At 55.7% G+C, this 14,485-nt stretch overlaps 1 protein-coding gene across 4 annotated transcripts in view; it reads right to left on the reverse strand.

Annotated features, from left to right (window-relative positions):
• Window positions 1-1,695: 1,695 nt before the first annotated feature.
• The window catches only part of G6PD (glucose-6-phosphate dehydrogenase), a 125,413-nt gene continuing 112,623 nt past the window's right edge, over window positions 1,696-14,485 (reverse strand). For 3 of the 4 annotated variants that reach the window (XM_078664501.1, XM_078664503.1, XM_078664502.1), the window contains exons 11-13: window positions 13,856-13,932; window positions 4,712-4,804; window positions 1,696-3,695 (exon numbers count right to left, since the gene is read on the reverse strand). In XM_078664501.1, coding sequence (XP_078520627.1) covers window positions 3,605-3,695; window positions 4,712-4,804; window positions 13,856-13,932 — 261 coding nt within the window. In that variant the 3' untranslated portion in view covers window positions 1,696-3,604. Of the gene's footprint in view, window positions 4,524-4,605; window positions 4,805-13,855; window positions 13,933-14,485 lie in introns of all 4 variants that reach the window. The other variant, XR_013602033.1, reaches the window with a different exon arrangement.

The raw sequence follows: 14,485 nt of genomic DNA on the forward strand, positions 1-14,485 counted from the left end.
TTTAAAAATGCTTCGTCTTGCTGGGAGAAAACTAACAGAGCGGGAACAAGCATAAACAGCGGTTTCCACTGGGCGGAAGCAATGCTGGCTTCCGCAGGATCCAGGATGGGTGCATGCGGGTGCCGGCTGGGGCCGCCGGGGCTAGGTGTTACACCCCCCCCCCCCCCCAGCCCGCAACGGGCTGCTTGGTGGATGCCCCAGATGGGCACCCACCAACATTAGAACATGCCCCAAGGGATGGGGTACCCGGGGAGACAATACGCTTCGGGGCCTTCAGAGCAACTGAGTCCAGGTGGCCCCAACAAAGGGAATCGTCTGCACCGACTGGATTTGGGCTCACGGATGGAGAGCCTCAGGATGGACATCAGTAACACAGGGGTTTGTAGGTAGTATGAACCGAGCTGCAGTTAGCTTGCTTTCGGCAGCCAGTCATCGAGGTACAGGAAAGATTGGCTGAAGAGGTCCATGGAGGCCGCAGGAAAGAAAACCAATGGCATGAACGGTGCAATAATGAGCATGATTAGGAATTTCGCGAACAGCCCTAACTGTATTTATGAAAGAGACTAGACCAAAGCAGACCCCCTGTCTGTTGTGCAGTTCAGATAAAAACACATGTGCAAGCAGAAACTAGTGTTTTGTTGCCTTGCCCGCCATTCTCATCTTGCTCTTTCTTAAACCTCAGCTTCCATGGTTCCTACAGCACAAAACCTTATACAGGCTCTAAAGAAGCATATGAAGAAATGTCAGTGGGTATATTGTTTTAAGAAAGACACTCCAAAACAGCCTGCCACTTCATAAAGTGCATTTAAATGGCAACCCCAAAACAATGTACCTCCTAAGTTTGATAGCAAGGATTCCTCCAAACACAGCAGATACTACCAACAACTCGAAACATGTCGGTTGTCTCTTTCATCGCACCGTCATCTCTCCCGATCAGCTGCGCCATCACTGAAAAATCTTTGTCTCAGTTGGCACAAGCATGCCATCATACGGAATACAAAATAAATCAGACGTGTCCTGGAGCCCACCGCAAAGGCCAGTCGGTGCAGCTCTAGGTGGACTGAATAGAATATTGGCTACTAGACAGGCCAGGCCAGGCAAGCCAGCACACAATGGAGCAGCTACAAAATCCAAGACAGAAGAGAGGAGGCACAGAAACCACTCTTACAGGCACTACAGGTGGAGAAGTGTGGCTCAATGGTTAGAGCGGCAGACCCTGATGCAGAGGTCTGGTCCGGGACCAGGGTTCAATTCCCGCCTCGGCGGCTCTTGCACTCAATTTCCCCGGACCTGATAATTCTCGCCGCGGTGCCTAGTCTAATCATGGGTCCCACTCTGCAACTCTGGGCAATAGCTTGCTTAATCTCCACAACGGCCCCAGCAGCGCTAAGGATGCCTGGCTTCACCTTGGGGGTGCCCAGGAGTGGACATTTCACAGGGAAAAGCCAGGAACGGTTCCTCAGCGGTATGAGTACAGCGCCAGGACGCCCCGTTGCTGGGGCAGCAGTGCGCTTTACAAGTACAAATTCATTTCATTTCATTTCAGTTGCAGCTAAGCTCGGGCTCTCTCTGTCTGCTGCAAAAGAATCCAACGAGGAGCCAATTACGGAGCTGGGCTCTCACAGACGTGCATCAAACGACGAGTCACAAATTCACACTTTTATTTACAGACAACAAAGAAATGAACGCAACAGATTTGCCAAAAACCTTATTTAATAAAGTAACACTATTAGGTTGGTACAAAATAAGTCACAAGCTATAAATGCCTATGAAGCGGAGGCCATTTTCAGTATCTTGATGCCAAAAGCTGTAGACGAGGAGACCTGGTAGCACCGGCACACAGAAGCAAAGCAGGCCCCTGGGTTGTGTCGCGTTAGTACAGCCCCTCTCCAAGGGGGAGCAGAGGCTTCTCCTGGGACACATCAGAACAGCCCTGCAGCTCACGTGGAATGTAACAATCATGAGGTGACGTGCCTGCCAGGTGTGGGTCGATGAACAAGTGAGAGTGCAGGGAAGTGTACATGGTCTGGGATGTACCATGGAGGGTGGGATGGAGGGTCAAAGTCTGGCGTCCTGGAGCTGGAGTACTTGCTCGTATTCACCACCACGGAGAACGCAGACTGGCTCAACAAATGGAACTCATGAACATTAGGTGTGTAGGACCAGGAGAGCCCCAGAACTAAGTGCAGATTCCGAAGCGTAACCGACGTATTGGCTGGTCACCAAAGCTCCCATATGGAAGGAAGGAGTGAGAATGCTACGGTGGCCGAGTCTCACTTGAAGACATGTGGTCCCCTTCGACCTGTCCGCTGAGATGTCAAGAGACAGGCATGACCAGCAATCTCGGAGACAAAGAACAGGGTGACTAGCACAGCAAATGAGAGGAACAACAAACTGTTGTGGCACATGCCATGAAAGTGTTCCTCTTCAAAAGGGGGCTTGGACGCAGTCAAACAAAGGCTCTTACAGTTGAGACCGGCCTCTGGCATGGGCCAAAATGAACCAGCATGGGCCAGAAAGATTGCCTCTACATGCCAGGGGTCTTCAGTAAAGCATAGAAGGGGCTCCAGCCCAGGCCTAGAAAGAGCAACTCTAAAGACCATGAGGAGGCTTTTGAACTGGAGAAGGGGCTCCGGCACAGGCAAGAGAGGCCCCATAATGGGCCCCTCAGCTCGTCAAGAGGTTCTTCTACAGCGTCTGAAAAGAGGCACCGTAAAGACGGATTCTTCTCTGCGTATGCAGGGAATCTAAAAAGGGACAGGCTGTGGTTTAGGAATTAGTTTGGTGTCTTCAAAGATACCTTTAATTTCTCAGAACTGGACCCTCAAGGTGCCAAGCGCACTGGGGTGTGCAATTATTCGAAAGGTGTCTTTACAGTTCTTTACAACATTTCCTGGGGTCCTCAAATGTATTTTATGAGGGCTGCAGAGGGGCCAGAAGGGGACTCTTCTGCATAGGGTTCAGCTCAAAATAGGTGTGCATGGTGGGGTTGGAAAAGGGCTGGTTTGGGAAGATCCCCAAAAAGGTTCTCAAGGAAGGGGTTCTTGGAAGTGGCCCAAAGAGAGGGCGGTGGGAGGTACGAGTAGGTATAGTGGTGACCTCATGTAGGTTATCACAAGGGGCCCTACATGGGACAGTGGATATATGGACCCAGTACTTGGGCGATTCAGAACAGCAACTCCTTGATTTGGCAGCAATCGTGGCCCTATCGAGAAGGACTGAGGTCCTACGGGTGAATCTTCAGCCTCTCACTGCGTTCATGTGCCAGTGAGAGCAGAATGGTCTACAGTGTGTGACGACAGGTCCACCCGCTGCCCCACACTGCACACACAGCAAAGCAACAAGTAACCTACCCCATGTGATCCCTGTGAGCAACCGGAGAGGGCCACATTACAACAGGTAAAAAACAAAACAAATCAAAGCCACCACCCGATATGCGAAGCCACCATTAGACACTGAAGTCAGACAGTAAGAAAGTGTGGCCCAGAGGGGCCTCCAGGAACAGGAAAATGCTCTGGAAAAAAGGGGTGCAGGCCGGGCTAATGTCCTGGAGAGCTACGAGCTTTCTTCTTTACTCCACTTTCCATTGTTCTAGGTCCTGGATTCAGAGCTTGTTTGGGTTCACCCACTTGTACGTTCCTTCATAACGGAATCCCACCTTCTTCATCAGCTCATCTGCTTCTGGCGGGCCGCGGCTGCAAGGAAGACAGATCTCAGTATTAGTATCTGATCCATATCTACACGGACTGGCATGGTCGCATGTGCCTCTCACTGACCAAGACCAGGCCATGAAAAATGTGCACCGGACGCTGGCATTAGACACCGAAAACTCTCAATCCCAAAGAAACTTCTGTTATACTCTCAAGAGACAGTGTAAAAGCTAAAGTTAAAGACTAGTATGGTCTGCAAAAAAAAAAAAAACAGTATGACAAATGCACTGAACGAAATAGAATATCCATCCCATGATGGCTGCGTCCAACCGTATCTCACACACGTGACCGGTATGGCGTTTAGGCCATTATTTAAGGCAGCCAGAAGCAATACCTGAACTGCTTGAAAGACAGTGAATATGGAGAAAAATAAAAGAACCCACCATGTGCAAGCGAGCTGCGAACAAAACAGACGCTGCCCTAAATATTACAGCACTATTACAACAAGGAGAGAAAAGCAACTTTTCAGTGACTCCGGTAGAAGCAGCGCTAAAGATATCATGCTCTTGGGGGAGGAAAACAGAAGGAGGTACCATTTCTACAAGACGCTTGGAAGTGGAGAGCAAAGCCTGCTGGCAAGTGAGGGGAGACCAGGAAAAACACTTGTACAAGAAGATTCTGGACGGAGACACTACAATGCGTGTGGCGTGTGGTACACCCAGGCCTCCGACGCCTGTGGTATACACCCAGGCCTCCGACGCCTGTGGTATACACCCAGGCCTCCGACGCCTGTGGTATACACCCAGGCCTCCGACGCCTGTGGTATACACCCAGGCCTCCGACGCCTGTGGTATACACCCAGGCCTCCGACGCCTGTGGTATACACCCAGGCCTCCGACGCCTGTGGTATACACCCAGGCCTCCGACGCCTGTGGTACACCCAGGCCTCCGACGCCTGTGGTTCTGTGCATTACCCTTCTACTGTCCGCGAGTTCTGCTGGCGCATGGACCACTGCGCGCAGACACTTGGGACCCCTTCGCAGCGGCGGCTCTCGTCTTACCTGCCATACTCGTAGGGGGTCGGCGGCTTCTTTTCCGCCTCCACTGTGTGGAGAAGAGGAGTGAATATCCGCCAGGCTTCTCTCAGTTCATCACTGCCAAGATAAAAAAAATAGTATTCATAGTTTGTTATAGTTTAAATCCCATAACCCACAGGATTTCTGAACATCATACAGAGCATGTAATAAAACACCTAGAACAATGGAAAGTTACTGGTCTGTGCCTTTAAGGCAGCAAAGAAGCCACAGTCTCGACGCAGTCTGTTAGACACTCCCGTTCATGTGGACACTCCCCTGAGAATAGCAGAATGCCAAGGAAGTTCCCTCTCTATGGCTCTTGGGGGTGTGGGGGGGCTGTTCATTCATTCAATGAAGGCTCCTTGATAGAGAACAGGTGAGAGCTGACACTGTCCTCGCCATCATGGTATCTTCATAAAGACTCAAACACCGAACAGAAGAGGAAGCTCAACCCTGAACCACAGGAGGAGGCAGAGCCACAAGGAAAGGATAAACACGCAAACCTGGGATCTGCTGTTCTCTGTAGTGAGATCTCCTCTTCCTCAAAGACCAGCTCCCAAGACTGAGGCCCATCAGTAGCGCTCTTCACCAGCGCACTTCACCAGCGCACTTCACCAGCACATTTCACGAGCATTCCTTATCCTGCGCGAGGACTCACCATGAAGCCTGGATTCCTATTCCTACAGAGACCTCTGTCAGGCCTGTGATTCTTAGACAGAGACCCATCATCAAGGCCTCTGCTCCCACACCTTTACGGATCTCTGCAGCGGCCCCTTCTACTTGCCGCCAGATCCTTCTTGGGACGACCAGGGCAAGAACCATGTTGACCACATGAAGCTTAGAGCAACTGCCTATAACATCACTATAGACAGTCGCCATCACTCCTTTTAACCAGGCTGGTAGACACGATTATTAAATGAGTTGCCCCGATCCCCCCTCTCCCGGTTTTAACTCACTTGCTCTCTTTTTTAGAAACCACAACACTACACGTCTACACTTTAGGGCCCCTTACACACACTCACCATACGGTAAGGATAAAAGTTCTCCGCTAAAGGGCCCCCACTGAGGGTGCCTGTCGGGTATTGCAGTGCCGACCAGACGAGGAGCACGCCCGATGATGAAGCGTGACACCCAGCTGGCTGGGTGTGTGAGGGCCTTAATTCGAAAGGAGGAATGCCCCATCCTCCTCCCTGATAGCCAGTCACTTGCACTCATTCCTTGAGTCACTGTCAGCCCCCGAGGAACTGCATACGCCTTTCTTTGTTACTAGTATTAGGGCCCGTAAGCTGGGCCTTCAAAGCCCTTTTTGTCTCTCTTTGTTGTTCACCTGTTGTAGAAGTCACATTGGCGAATGTCTGTCTGGGCTACCTCTTGCATCAAGCTGAGCTACGCAGCCGCATCTGTAAATGTAGTAACACTGCACACATACAGAACATGTATATACACACAAGAAGACACATATACAGTTGTTGACGCAAGATGCACGCGATCTATTCACTTCCAGAAAGCCACAGGGCATGAACAAGAAAAACCTGATGAACGAGTCGGTAGACTCCTGCTAAGCCTCGCGCTCTCTCTTTTAAATGTTACAAACAGCATAAGCATTACCAGCTCGGGCAGCCACCACCACAGACAATGCAAACTTGGCAACACATAAAGCCATGAATCCCTTGTGTGGAGGAACGAACACTTCAGAATATTCACCTAAATCAAACAATGCAATGACAAAGTTAAAACACAAACTACTCAAACAACTTCCGGAGAAACTTATAGGCAATACCTACTACACCGACAACCCGAAAACAGACTTTACTTATACTCAAAATGCTCAGCAAGATGGAGAAACTTCCTTCGTCACCTACACATTACAAAATCAATCACAATTACATCTGGACTACTCTCCCAAAGGTTCAGAGGGGAGGTCTCCAGATCGATATCCAGGACAGGGAACATGTGCTGTTCAAGTGACAGACCATCACCTCACCATCCTTGACCGTCGCTGCTGGTCTTACTGTCACAAGATGGACATGATCCCCACGCCCACCTCCGGCGTTAGTTCAGATTCCATCCACCGCCAGGACTCCGCTGCCTCACGTTGCACTATTACCCCCCCCCCACCCCGCCCCCCCACACATGCCATAGGAAGAAAAGCCCCGTCCGACCACCCTAGCCAGCGGCCGCACTGGAACACGGCCCCTCACCGTGCACACTGCCAGGCCTAACCCAAGATTGTACCCCAAACCCCACCTTGAGCACATCCCATACTCCCAAGGTGGAGCACACCCAATCCAACCGAACCCCCTCCACTACTACCCTCCATGACACCGCCCCACCCTCTCCTGAAGATCACACGCCTTTAGACGCGGGACCCGCTGCAGGTCCACCTTTACATGGAGCAGGACTCCAAAAACACGCAACCACTCTCCGAGACCTTAAAGCCCCTCCAAACAACAGCAGCTCATCGATGGCACCTCTATTCCCATGCGCCCCCTGTCCCACAGACCCTACCGAGCCTTCAACCCCCTGTCCCACAGACGCTACCGAGCCTTCAACCCCCTGTCCCACAGACCCTACCGAGCCTTCAACCCTCTGTCCCACAGACCCTACCGAGCCTTCAACCCCCTGTCCCACAGACCCTACCGAGCCTTCAACCCCCTGTCCCACAGACCCTACCGAGCCTTCAACCCCCTGTCCCACAGACCCGACCGAGCCTTCAACCCCCTGTCCCACAGACCCTACCGAGCCTTCAACCCCCTGTCCCACAGACCCGACCGAGCCTTCAACCCCCTGTCCCACAGACCCTACCGAGCCTTCAACCCCCTGTACCACAGACCCTACCGAGCCTTCAACCCCCTGTCCCACAGACCCTACCGAGCCTTCAACCCCCTGTCCCACAGACCCTACCGAGCCTTCAACCCCCTGTCCCACAGAGCCTACCAAGCCTTCAACCCTGTCCCACAGACCCTACCGAGCCTTCAACCCCCTGTCCCACAGAGCCTACCAAGCCTTCAACCCTGTCCCACAGACCCTACCGAGCCTTCAACCCCCTGTCCCACAGACCCTACCGAGCCTTCAACCCCCTGTCCCACAGACCCTACCGAGCCTTCAACCCCCTGTCCCACAGACCCTACCGAGCCTTCAACCCCCTGTCCCACAGACCCTACCGAGCCTTCAACCCCCTGTCCCACAGACCCTACCGAGCCTTCAACCCCCTGTCCCACAGACCCTACCGAGCCTTCAACCCCCTGTCCCACAGAGCCTACCGAGCCTTCAACCCCCTGTCCCACAGAGCCTACCGAGCCTTCAACCCCCTGTCCCACAGAGCCTACCAAGCCTTCAACCCTGTCCCACAGACCCTACCGAGCCTTCAACCCTCTGTCCCACAGACCCTACCGAGCCTTCAACCCCCTGTCCCACAGACGCTACCGAGCCTTCAACTTCCTGTCCCACAGACGCTACCGAGCCTTCAACCCCCTGTCCCACAGACCCTACCGAGCCTTCAACCCTCTGTCCCACAGACCCTACCGAGCCTTCAACCCCCTGTACCACAGACCCTACCGAGCCTTCAACCCCCTGTCCCACAGACCCTACCGAGCCTTCAACCCCCTGTCCCACAGACCCTACCGAGCCTTCAACCCCCTGTCCCACAGACCCTACCGAGCCTTCAACCCCCTGTCCCACAGACCCTACCGAGCCTTCAACCCCCTGTCCCAGACCCTACCGAGCCCTAAATACCCTGTCCCACAGACCCTACCGAGCCTTCAAACCCCCTGTCCCACAGACCCTACCGAGCCTTCAACCCCCTGTCCCACAGACCCTACCGAGCCTTCAACCCCTGTCCCACAGACCCTACCGAGCCTTCAACCCCCTGTCCCACAGACCCTACCGAGCCTTCAACCCCCTGTCCCACAGACCCTACCGAGCCTTCAACCCCCTGTCCCACAGACCCTACCGAGCCTTCAACCCCCTGTCCCACAGACCCGACCGAGCCTTCAACCCTCTGTCCCACAGACCCTACCGAGCCTTCAACCCCCTGTCCCACAGACCCAACCGAGCCTTCAACCCCCTGTCCCACAGACCAGACGAGCCTTCAACCCCCTGTCGCACAGACCCGACGAGCCTTCAACCCCCTGTCGCACAGACCCCCACGAGCATTCAACCCCCTGTCCCCCAGATCCTACCGAGCCTTCAACCCCCTGTCCCACAGACCCGACCGAGCCTTCAACCCCCTGTCCCACAGACCCTACCGAGCCTTCAACCCCCTGTCCCACAGACCCTACCGAGCCTTCAACCCCCTGTCCCACAGACCCGACCGAGCCTTCAACCCCCTGTCCCACAGACCCTACCGAGCCTTCAACCCCCTGTGCCACAGACCCTACCGAGCCTTCAACCCCCTGTCCCACAGACCCTACCGAGCCTTCAACCCCCTGTCCCACAGACCCTACCGAGCCTTCAACCCCCTGTCCCACAGACCCGACCGAGCCTTCAACCCCCTGTCCCACAGACCCGACCGAGCCTTCAACCCCCTGTCCCACAGACCCGACCGAGCCTTCAACCCCCTGTCCCACAGACCCGACCGAGCCTTCAACCCCCTGTCCCACAGACCCGACCGAGCCTTCAACGCCCTTTCCCACAGACCCTACCGAGCCTTCAACCCCCTGTCCCACAGACCCTACCGAGCCTTCAACCCCCTGTCCCACAGACCCGACGAGCCTTCAACCCCCTGTCCCACAGACCCTACCGAGCCTTCAACCCCCTGTCCCACAGACCCTACCGAGCCTTCAACCCCCTGTCCCACAGACCCTACCGAGCCTTCAACCCCCTGTCCCACAGACCCCACCGAGCCTTCAACCCCCTGTCCCACAGACCCGACCGAGCCTTCAACCCCCTGTCCCACAGACCCGACCGAGCCTTCAACCCCCTGTCCCACAGACCCGACCGAGCCTTCAACCCCCTGTCCCACAGACCCGACCGAGCCTTCAACGCCCTTTCCCACAGACCCTACCGAGCCTTCAACCCCCTGTCCCACAGACCCTACCGAGCCTTCAACCCCCTGTCCCACAGACCCGACGAGCCTTCAACCCCCTGTCCCACAGACCCGACGAGCCTTCAACCCCCTGTCCCACAGACCCTACCGAGCCTTCAACCCCCTGTCCCACAGACCCTACCGAGCCTTCAACCCCCTGTCCCACAGACCCTACCGAGCCTTCAGCCCCCTGTCCCACAGACCCTACCGAGCCTTCAGCCCCCTGTCCCACAGACCAGACTGAGCCTTCACCCCCTGGCCCACAGACCCTACCGAGCCTTTAACCCCCCTGTCCCACAGACCCGACGAGCCTTCAACCCCCTGTCCCACAGACGCTACCGAGCCTTCAACCCCCTATCCCACAGACCAGACGAGCCTTCAACCCCATGTCCCACAGACCCTACCGAGCCTTCAACCCCCTGTCCCACAGACCCTACCGAGCCTTCAACCCCCTGTCCCACAGACCCTACCGAGCCTTCAACCCCCTGTCCCACAGACCCTACCGAGCCTTCAACCCCCTGTCCCACAGACCCTACCGAGCCTTCAACCCCCTGTCCCACAGACCCTACCGAGCCTTCAACTCCCTGTCCCACAGACCCTACCGAGCCTTCAACTCCCTGTCCCACAGACCCTCCCGAGCCTTCGACCCCCTGTCCCACAGACCCTACCGAGCCTTCAACCCCCTGTCCCACAGACCCTACCGAGCCTTCAACCCCCTGTCCCACAGACCCTACCGAGCCTTCAACCCCCTGTCCCACAGACCCTACCGAGCCTTCAACCCCCTGTCCCACAGACCCGACCGAGCCTTCAACCCCCTGTCCCACAGACCCGACCGAGCCTTCAACCCCCTGTCCCACAGACCCGACCGAGCCTTCAACCCCCTGTCCCACAGACCCGACCGAGCCTTCAACCCCCTGTCCCACAGACCCGACCGAGCCTTCAACCCCCTGTCCCACAGACCCGACCGAGCCTTCAACGCCCTTTCCCACAGACCCTACCGAGCCTTCAACCCCCTGTCCCACAGACCCTACCGAGCCTTCAACCCCCTGTCCCACAGACCCGACGAGCCTTCAACCCCCTATCCCAGACCAGACGAGCCTTCAACCCTGTCCCACAGACCAGACGAGCCTTCAACCCCCTATCCCAGACCAGACGAGCCTTCAACCCTGTCCCACAGACCAGACGAGCCTTCAACCCCCTATCCCAGACCAGACGAGCCTTCAACCCTGTCCCACAGACCAGACGAGCCTTCAACCCCCTGTCCCACAGACCCTACCGAGCCTTCAACCCCCTGTCCCACAGACCCTACCGAGCCTTCAACCCCCTGTCCCACAGACCCTACCGAGCCTTCAACCCCCTGTCCCACAGACCCGACCGAGCCTTCAACCCCCTGTCCCACAGACCCGACCGAGCCTTCAACCCCCTGTCCCACAGACCCGACCGAGCCTTCAACCCCCTGTCCCACAGACCCAACGAGCCTTCAACCCCCTGTCCCACAGACCCTACAGAGCCTTCAACCCCCTGTCCCACAGACCCGACGAGCCTTAAACACCCTGTCCCACAGACCCGACGAGCCTTCAACCCCCTGTCCCACAGGCCCTTCCGAGCCTTCAACCCCCTGTCCCACAGACCCGACGAGCCTTCAACACCCTGTCCCACAGACCAGACGAGCCTTCAACCCCCGTCCCACAGACCCTACCGAGCCTTCAACCCCCTGTCCCACAGACCCGACGAGCCTTCAACCCCCTGTCCCACAGACCCTACCGAGCCTTCAACCCCTTGTCCCACAGACCCGACGAGCCTTCAACCCCTTGTCCCACAGACGCTACCGAGCCTTCAACCCCCTATCCCACAGACCCGACGAGCCTTCAACCCCGTCCCACAGACCAGACGAGCCTTCAACCCCCTGTCCCACAGACCCGACGAGCCTTCAACCCCCTGTCCCACAGACCCCACCGACCCTTCAACCCCCTGTCCCACAGACCCTACCAAGCCTTCAACCCCCTGTCCCCCAGACCAGACGAGCCTTCAACCCCCTGTCCCACAGACCCGACGAGCCTTCAACCCCCTGTCCCACAGACCCTACCGAGCCTTCAACCCCGTCCCACAGACCCTACCGAGCCTTCAACCCCCTGTCCCACAGACCCTACCGAGCCTTCAACCCCCTGTCCCACAGACCCTACCGAGCCTTCAACCCTCTGTCCCACAGACCCTACCGAGCCTTCAACCCCCTGTCCCACAGACCCTACCGAGCCTTCAACCCTCTGTCCCACAGACCCTACCGAGCCTTCAACCCCCTGTCCCACAGACCCTACCGAGCCTTCAACCCTCTGTCCCACAGACCCTACCGAGCCTTCAACCCCCTGTCCCACAGACCCGACGAGCCTTCAACCCCCTGTCCCACAGACCCGACCGAGCCTTCAACCCCGTCCCACAGACCCCGACCAAGCCTTCAACCCCCTGTCCCACAGACCCGACCAAGCCTTCAACCCCCTGTCCCACAGACCCGACCAAGCCTTCAACCCCCTGTCCCACAGACCCGACCAAGCCTTCAACCCCCTGTCCCACAGACCCGACCAAGCCTTCAACCCCCTGTCCCACAAACCAGACGAGCCTTCAACCCCCTGTCCCACAGACCCGACGAGCCTTCAACCTCCTGTCCCACAGACCCTACCGAGCCTTCAACCCCCTGTCCCACAGACCAGACGAGCCTTCAACCCCCTGTCCCAGACCAGACGAGCCTTCAACCCTGTCCCACAGACCAGACGAGCCTTCAACCCCCTGTCCCACAGACCCTACCGAGCCTTCAACCCCCTGTCCCACAGACCCTACCGAGCCTTCAACCCCCTGTCCCACAGACCCGACCGAGCCTTCAACCTCCTGTCCCACAGACCCTACCGAGCCTTCAACCCCCTGTCCCACAGACCCTACCGAGCCTTCAACCCCCTGTCCCACAGACCCGACGAGCCTTCAACCTCCTGTCCCACAGACCCGACGAGCCTTCAACCTCCTGTCCCACAGACCCGACGAGCCTTCAACCCCCTGTCCCACAGACCCGACGAGCTTTCAACCCCCTGTCCTACAGACCCGACCGAGCCTTCAACCCCCTGTCCCACTGACCCGACGAGCCTTCAACCTCCTGTCCCACAGACCCGACGAGCCTTCAACCCCCTGTCCCACAGACCCGACGAGCCTTCAACCCCCTGTCCTACAGACCCGACCAAGCCTTCAACCCCCTGTCCCACAGACCCGACCGACCCTTCAACCCCCTGTACCACAAACCAGACGAGCCTTCAACCCCCTGTCCCACTGACCCGACGAGCCTTCAACCTCCTGTCCCACAGACCCAACGAGCCTTCAACCCCCTTTCCCACAGATGCTCTGAATGCCTACGCACTGCCAGGCCAGTGTCGTGCACTTTACACTGCGCTCACCGCCGAGATAACCCTATGCAGCTCTATGCAGCTGCCAGGGATGTGCTTAAAAATCCACACCCAGATGGCATGTTGTCACCATATAAAGGAGGCTTTAAAGTTTCAGAAGCAAAAGAGAACTTTCACCTGTTTGGAGAGTCTTTCGTCACAGTCACAAACAACTTTTTGAAATATATTAGAACATTGTAATGTTGGGAGCTCCATTGTAGACAATGGAGTGCTCCCTGCTTCTACAGGCCGGTAAAGGCCCCCAGAGAAACATTCCAATGTCTTACAAAGGTTTCGCTTCGAGAGGACTTTGTTTTATTTGTTAGAACATTCTGCCACTGGAGGGCAGAATGTTCTAATAGCCTTATAGCCCTTCGTAGCAGGGCTCTACCGGCTATTAAAGTCACGCAAAGTCCCTCGCCTTCGGCTCGGGCCTTTAACGCGGTAGCGGGCCTTTACTAGCCAGTATAGCCCGCTACTGCGGGCTATAAGGCTATATTAAAGACATTATGGGTGGTGCCAGGTGCTGGTGAATGTTCCACAGCCCTGTGTCTAAGTGATGGGCTCTCTAGACACAGAGGACACAGAGGAGAAAAACCATGCAGCAGTTAAAGGACTCTTTGAACAAAACACAAAAGATGCTGAGCATACCAAGAGCACAGTCTCGCAGCTGCCACTCACCTGCGAACAAAGTGCATTTGATTACCACAGAACACGTCCAAGATCAGCCGCTCATAAGCGTCCGGCAACTTCACATCCTGGTGAGAGAGAACAAGCCATATGAGTGAGTAACAGAAGAGGTGGAAACACAGGACACAGAGTGGCGACAGACGACAGGATACAGCCTGGTGGCAGCCGACAGGATACAGCCTGGCCGCAGCAGACAGGATACAGCGTGCACACGCGGAAGGAACAACCTGCAGGCACCTAACTTCGGAACTTAGGGATTTCCCTTTACAAATCTATACTGTTGAAAAATCGGATGTTTTTTTAAACCAGCGTAATAATGAGGAAGAACTGCAATGAGCAGACTCAGATGTAAATAGCCTTGAAAAAGCCCTGGCACGAATCGCCAAAGGGGGCGAAACACGTGTCGGCTGTTCATGCTTTTACCTGAATCAATAAAGATCTCCTTTCTATAAAAAAATTGACTTTTTGACTCAATTTACATGAGTAAGGATTCAGCCTGATGAAAAGAAGATTTCTTGTAAACACACTCGCCACCCTTTAAAGACTTTATCTGTTCAAAACTCAAGAGGTCCAGAGTTTTTGAGTGTGTCTCTCACACAAACTAAGTGAAAACTGATATAG

This window comes from Lissotriton helveticus, chromosome 10 (assembly GCF_964261635.1).
Source record: "Lissotriton helveticus chromosome 10, aLisHel1.1, whole genome shotgun sequence".
Classification (NCBI taxonomy): Eukaryota; Metazoa; Chordata; class Amphibia; order Caudata; family Salamandridae; genus Lissotriton; species Lissotriton helveticus.